This window comes from Littorina saxatilis, linkage group LG12 (genome assembly GCF_037325665.1).
Source record: "Littorina saxatilis isolate snail1 linkage group LG12, US_GU_Lsax_2.0, whole genome shotgun sequence".
In the NCBI taxonomy this organism is placed as follows: Eukaryota; Metazoa; Mollusca; class Gastropoda; order Littorinimorpha; family Littorinidae; genus Littorina; species Littorina saxatilis.
Genome location: NC_090256.1, coordinates 46,899,019 through 46,906,518, shown reverse-complemented (window position 1 = coordinate 46,906,518; position 7,500 = coordinate 46,899,019). Strand labels below are relative to the sequence as shown.

The window sequence follows — 7,500 nt, the reverse complement described above, 5'->3', positions numbered from 1 at the left end:
ACTCGAAATAGATTTTACACCCGAGGGTGTTTATTGTCGGCACAACAATAGTAATAATATTATTTTTGTTGTGCAAAGCAAACTGAAAACATGACTGTTTAAGCAAATTGAAAAAAAACCAACTTGTTTGAAAGTTGTTGTTTTTCACCCTATTCTCCCCTCCCCATCCCCACCCTCGAAGTGTCTCTTTGTGTGAGTGTGTGAAATCCAGTCTCCAGAGAAATTCCTCGATCGCAACAGTTCAAGATTGACACTATGCATTAGGCCAAACAAATGTTTGTTGCCGATGACAAGGCCCCAAACACAAGACAAGACAAAACAAGACAAGACAAGACAAGACAAAACAACACACACAAAACTCACTGTGTTTGATGGTCAAAATCGAGGAAGATTGACACGTGCGTGTAGACCATCATGAAGGTGAACGTGGCAAGACAAGACAAGACAAGACAAGACAACACAACACAACACAACACAACACAACACAACACACCACTCACTGCGTTTGATGGTCAAAAACGAGGAAGATAGACACGTGCGTGTAGACCATCATGAAGGTGAACGTGGCAAGACAAGACAAGACAAGACAAGACAAAACAAGACAAGACAACACAGCACAACACACCACTCACTGCGTTTGATGGTCAAAATCGAGGAAGATTGACACGTGCGTGTAGAACGTGGCAAGACAAGACAAGACAAGACAAGACAAGACAAGACAAGACAAGACAAGACAAGACAAGACAAGACAAGACAACACTCACTGCGTTTGATGGTCAAAAACGAGGAAGATAGACACATGCGTGTAGACCATCATGAAGGTGAACGTGGCAAGACAAGACAAGACAAGACAAGACAAGACAAGACAAGACAAGACAAGACAAGACAAGACAAGACAAGACAAGACAACACTCACTGCGTTTGATGGTCAAAATCGAGGAAGATGGACACGTGCGTGTAGACCATCATGAAGATAAACGTGGCAAGACAAGACAAGACAAGACAAGACAAGACAAGACAAGACAAGACAAGACAAGACAGCACAACACAACACTCTTTGCGTTTGATGGTCAAAAACGAGGAAGATAGACACGTGCGTGTAGACCATCATGAAGGTGAACGTGGCAAGACAAGACAAGACAAGACAAGACAAGACAAGACAAGACAAGACAAGACAACACAGCACAACACAACACTCACTGCGTTTGATGGTCAAAAACGAGGAAGATTGACACGTGCGTGTTGACCATCATGAAGATGAACGTGGCAAGACAAGACAAGACAAGACAAGACAAAACAAGAAAAGACAAGACAACACAACACAAGACAACACAACACAACACAACACTCGCACAACACAACACAACACTCACTGCGTTTGATGGTCAAAAACGAGGAAGACTGACACGTGCGTGTAGACCATCAAGAAGGTGAACGTGGCAACACAACACAACACAACACAACACAACACAACACAACACAACACTCACTGCGTTTGATGGTCAAAAACGAGGAAGATTGACACGTGCGTGTAGACCATCATGAAGATGAACGTGGCGGACATGACACACATCAAGATCAGCTTGACCAAGGCCGACAACTTGAGGAACGCCGCCACGCCCACCAGGCACAGTAACCCGCTGATGTAAACGTAGGATGGAAACTCGCAACTCAGGTGATGATCCATGTTTAATGACGTCATGCTGACGTCAGCCAGGAAGGCGAAGATCTTGCCTCCGCTGCAGCACATCTGGACCAAGAGGGTGAGGATGAAGTTCATAAGTATTTCTGGTGGTTATTGTTCTATTTTACCTTTTGGGATCTTCTTGTGATTACTTTGACCGACCAGCACTGGCTTTAGTTGACCTGCAAATGTTATAGCAGTCGCCGGTGTAACACGAGGACATTACTCCCACGAGATTTTTTTACTCTGGAGTAAAAATTTCGTACGAAAATGTTACTCCCTTTACAAAAAAAGTACTCCCCCATTACACGAGAACATTACTCCCCACGACAGGTGAGTTCCGAGTAAACATTTCGCACAAAAATGTTACTCCCCTCACGAATAAATAACGAATAAATTACTTCACCCTAACACGAGCAATTTAACTTCCCACGCCAGGTGTACAAAACTTTTCAGAGCTTGTTTTTAATCCAAATATAACATATTTATATGTTTTTTGAATCAGGAAATGATGTAGAATAAGATGAACGTAAATTTGGATCGTTTTATATAAAAAAAAAATTTATTACAATTTTCAGATTTTTAATGACCAAAGTCATTAATTAATTTTTAAGCCACCAAGCTGAAATGCAATACCAAAGTCCGGCCTTCGTCGAAGATTGCTTTACAAAAATTTCAATCAATTTGATTGAAAAATGAGGGTGTGACAGTGCCGCCTCAACTTTTACAAAAAGCCGGATATGACGTCATCAAAAGTATTTATCGAAAATAAGAAAAGAAAATGTCCGGGGATATCATTCCCAGGAACTCTCATGTCAAATTTCATAAAGATCAGTCCAGTAGTTTGGTCTGAATCGCTCTACACACACACACCCACACACAGACACAGACACACACACACACACATACACCACGACCCTCGTCTCGATTCCCCCTCTATGTTAAAACATTTAGTCAAAACTTGACTAAATGTAAAAAGGGACATTATCATAATCCAAGAATCTGTTTATTTTATTTTATTTCATGTCATTATCTTTTTATCAATTGGTGTGCGTACGTGCGTGCTTGTGTTTTTGGTATGCGTTACGCATGTATACAGCGCATTCCGTACAGTTGACTTACCACGTTGACTTGCGCCACGATGTAGATAAGAGATACCGTTGTAATGATGACAAACATTCGAAGCGCAGATGATTTTCGGATGTCGAATGTAGTACACTGTACAAACATGTATGCATGTATTAGTAATCAAGTACCGAGAACAAAAGAAGCTTTCAGCTCTATCTATACTCAAGAAAAACATCTGATGTTTAAATCCAACAATTTGAAGAAAATTGCACATGAACATTCGATTTTTGAGACAGGAAAAGAAGGTATTCTTTTGCAGAATCAGGAACATATTACATTAAATATACCGCACCTTTGGATGACAGCAATTGCAGTCGAAGAGAAACTAAAATATGTCCTACCAGGCTGACCAGCAAACGCAATAGGCGAACTCCGGAAGTAACTCTGTCGGGGTTGTATGGGTTGTGAAAGAGTAAGTGCCCTTGCTTTTACTGAGACAACAATTGGAGAGGCGAGTGGTGTGTCTAAAATAATGTATGGGGACAGGAGCACATGTGAATTTGTTTGTCCGAGAAAAAGCAAGTGTATTCACTATTTCACAACCGATACACACCCGACAGAGTGATTTCCGAACATCGTCTATCAAGACGAAACGCTGAGAAAATGAGAAGAAATCTTTAAACGAGATCAAGAAAAGAAAAGACAAATGTCTCCCACCTTTATTTTGACGCTGAGAATAAGAATGAGAACAATGGCGATCCAGGTGAAACCCGCAAGGAACAGCATCAACAGCAGCAAAGTCCTGAAAACAAAACTCATTTTCTGAACGACATGTGATCAAAACTCCCGTGCCTTCGCCAGTTTTATTGAACCGTTTTTAGTCGTCTCTGGTCTAAGAAATAACACGGAGTTCGGCTGTCAAAATGTAGGGGTGTCTGCAATCGGTAGTATTCGTAAGCGCCCCATTATATGTCTACTAATACTACTGCTACTACTACTACTGCTGCTGCTACCACGACAGCTGCTGCTGCTTAAATGAAACCCACATGTCTTGATTGATACGAGGAAGCTATTTCCGAAATGGAATCATAAGCAAAATAGTTATGTATTATCAGCAAATGTAGACGAAACTCTCTAAACGTTCAGAATATTGATTCGTCACTGTAATATTTGGTTGTTTGCTGTCTGTTCGCGTCCCTTTACCCGTTATGGCTATGCGAGAGCGATGCATGATTGTTAACTTTATGAATTCACACGAAAGTCTCCGTGTTTGAAACAATTTACATTATTAGTTTAGGCCTATCACTGTAAAATAGAGGTTCTTAAGAGCTTATGTATTTTGTTTTACTTGTTACTTCAAATCTTGTGTTTATTGTCATATGTTTACAGCAGAAACCAAGCTCCAGACACACAGTTCTACAAAATTAATGGTATTCCCAGAAACTTCCCTTGGTGACGTAGAAACTGTGTACACATGACGCAATGTGATGATGTACCCCAGCTTTACACATCAACACATGTGGACATTATAAGTAACGCTTAAGCGTCCAGGATGTCGATTCTTCATCGTTATATTTTTAACTGACATCAAGAACCAAGCTCCAAACACGAAGTTCTATAACAGGTATTGTATTCCCCACTAAACACCCTTTGTGACGTACAAAATATGCCCAAATGACACAATGTGATGACGTACCTGGGCAGAATGACGGTTTGCAGCCCAGCCATACACATTAGCAGCAGCATGCAGCAGACAAGACTGCCACTGAACGCGAAGTCGGGTGCCTCTTGGTACTGTACAGAAAAATGACAATTATTCGAAGAAATGATTTATAGGGGAAAAAACGGCCATACAAGTAAACATCCAATTCATGAAAAACAACGAGTGCGCTTTGGAGTTGCAGCCAACAAACGCAGGCAAATGAAAAGAAGAAGAAGAAAAAGAAGGAGAAGAAGGAGGAAATATTCCTTCAAAATTCGGAGAAAACAAAGTCTCGCAAACAACACTGCTCTCAGTCCCATTAAACACAACAGGAATATAAATAAGAACCTGAAACACAACAGGAATATAAATAAGAACCTGATTCGTTTACATATTTCAACCAATCCGACCCAGCTGGGCCGTTTCTCGTGCACACAACTCCTGACCACCATCACAACAACAACAACAAAAACAACAACAACAACAACAAAAACAACAACAACAACAACCACCACAACAACCTTACCACCACCACCAACAACAACAACAACAACAACAACAACAACAACAACAACAACACCATCAACAACAACAACAACAACAACAACAACCTTTTTTTATAACCAGCACACACACAAGACATCGTACCTCATCCTCTTTGGTGGCGTCTTTGAACCTGAGGGTGATGAAGTTGACGTGGTTGCTCTTCTCCTGCTCTATACTCCTGGCCACCAGGGCCTGGGCCAGGTACTTGTTCACCCTGTCCATGGGCTGCGCGCTCGTCGACACTCTGATTCACACACAAACAATTGATTTCCATGAGAACTTAGACCACTCGTCGACAGTCTGCTTCACAAACACAAACAATTGGTTTCAATGATAGATACTTGTTCACTCTGTCCATGGGCTGCGCGCTCGTTGACAGTCTGATTAACATGCAAACAATCGATTTCAAGGCAAGGTGGAATTGGTTCTAGGCATCGCCAGCGGTGGATTTTGAATGTCGACAGATAAATAACTCTTGTTAGAATGTATCTGATTCAGAACGAAATGCATTTTTCTAGTTTGATTTGCAATGTGTGATGGCAGAACTAGGCTACGAGGCTCGCATAGACAAACAGACAGACTGACAGACAGACAGACTGAATGACGGACGGACGGAAATTCAGACAGACAGACAAGACAGACAGACAGACAGACAGACAACCAGTCAACCAGCCAGACCGACCGACCGACAGTCAGACAGACAGACGGACAGACCAGCACAAGGTCAACCCAATGCAAACAAGACACGCCAACACTGACAGACACTGATTCACACCCACACCCTCTCATCTTCTCGCCAACCCCACATCACACACACACACACAGAGGAACTTAAAACAACTTTCAAAATTAAACTGGCCAAAGTCAACTCTTCAACCAGAAGAAAGTTTTTTCAGACACTCCACGATAAATGATCCACTCTCGGGTGACCCTGCTACGTAAATGCAGGTAACTGCCAAAAGCAACAAATTGTCTGCTAGCGGACGTGTTTCTCTTGCATGGCTTGTAAACGGCGCTGTCTGTTTGATCTGACTTCGCACACCCCACCCCGTCTTCCTGACTCTAGAGAATTGACTCTTTCAAAAAAAGTCTTCGGTTTGAATGCATGAACTCAAACTGTCAGCAGCTGATTTTAGCTCGCGGGGGTGAAAACGGTTTCATAGAATGAGCTGATCTTAACTTGCTTGTAAACGGCGCAGTCAGTTTGATCCGACTTCGCACACCCTATCCCGTCTTTCTGACTTTAGAGAATTGAAAGTCTTCGGTTTTAATGCTTGAATTCAAACTGTCAGCAGCTGATTTTAGCGGGGACGAAAAAGTTTCACAGAATGAACTGATCTCAACTTGCTTGTAAACGGCGCAGTCAGTTTGATCCGACTTCGCACACCCCATCCCGTCTTCCTGACTCTAGATAATTGATTCTTTCAAAAAAAGTCTTCGGTTTCAGTGCTTGTACTGAACCTGTCAGCAGCTGATTTAAGCGGGGTCAGCAAAAGCTTCATGCAATGAACTAATGTGAACTTGTATTTTTTCCTGAACTGAAACTGTCAGCATGCAGCTACTTTGAAGCTGGGGAGATAAAAGATCATAATAATTTATGCTCAACTGATTTGAACTTATAACCTCCTTCTCCTTACCCACCCCCCCCTGTACGAGTGTGTGTGTGTGTGTGTGTGTGTGTGTGTGTGTGTGTGTGTGTGTGTGTGTGTGTGTGTGTGTGTGTGTGTGTGCGCGCGCGCGCGCGCGTGTGTGTGTGTGTGTCGTGTGTGTGTGTGTGTGTGTGTGTGTGTGTGTGTGTGTGTGTGTGTGTGTGTGTGTGTGTGTGTGTCGCGTATTTAGCCTCGAGTGACCAACTGGGTCGTATGGAAAAAAAGCAAACAATCGATCAATCAGAGCCAAAACCATTCAATATATCAATTAATCAATCAATCCAGCAATCAATCAATTAATCAATCAATCCCCCTTAAACACGAGCTGACATAATGGAATCTAGGCTTTGCAGCTACAGTTAGAGGATTTCAACCCTCATTATCACCAGTGAGGCTGTGAAGAATATAATGAGGTTTAATGAGAACTGGGCGATGATAAACCCAAGTATCAACCACTCAAGCTGCAGTACAAGATCAAAATGCTCAACCATGGAGACAGAGAGTAACACATGCTAACGGCAGCGCCGTCCCCTCCCCAAACCCAATCTCTTCTGTACGCCGGTTTCCTATGTTGTCCCAACACCGTGATCGATACTGCGCCTTTAATTAAAGGGCGCCTTGTTGTCTCGATAAACCAACACCAGTTTAAAGGCCAGCGAGGGCAGTTCAATAATGGTTTTCTTGGCTCCTGCGGGAACCCCTCCTCCGACAGGCTCTACCATATGAGCTATCTGTGTGGAAACTTTGTGTCTAGAGCCGCCGGTCAAACAGTTGTGGATGTGCACGCGTGCAAGAAAGATACAGTACTGTGGTTCCGAAAAGACTGGTTTACGTATTTCTGGCCCAACCGA

At 42.6% G+C, this 7,500-nt stretch overlaps 1 protein-coding gene across 1 annotated transcript in view; it reads right to left on the bottom strand.

Moving 5' to 3' along the window:
- Positions 1 to 7,500, bottom strand: part of LOC138983114 (adenylate cyclase type 1-like) — a 169,858-nt gene that overhangs the window by 11,919 nt on the left and 150,439 nt on the right. The window contains exons 11-15 of the mRNA XM_070356523.1: positions 5,103 to 5,244; positions 4,449 to 4,546; positions 3,470 to 3,554; positions 2,807 to 2,902; positions 1,491 to 1,750 (exon numbers count right to left, since the gene is read on the bottom strand). Coding sequence (XP_070212624.1) covers positions 1,491 to 1,750; positions 2,807 to 2,902; positions 3,470 to 3,554; positions 4,449 to 4,546; positions 5,103 to 5,244 — 681 coding nt within the window. The remainder of the gene's footprint in view (positions 1 to 1,490; positions 1,751 to 2,806; positions 2,903 to 3,469; positions 3,555 to 4,448; positions 4,547 to 5,102; positions 5,245 to 7,500) is intronic.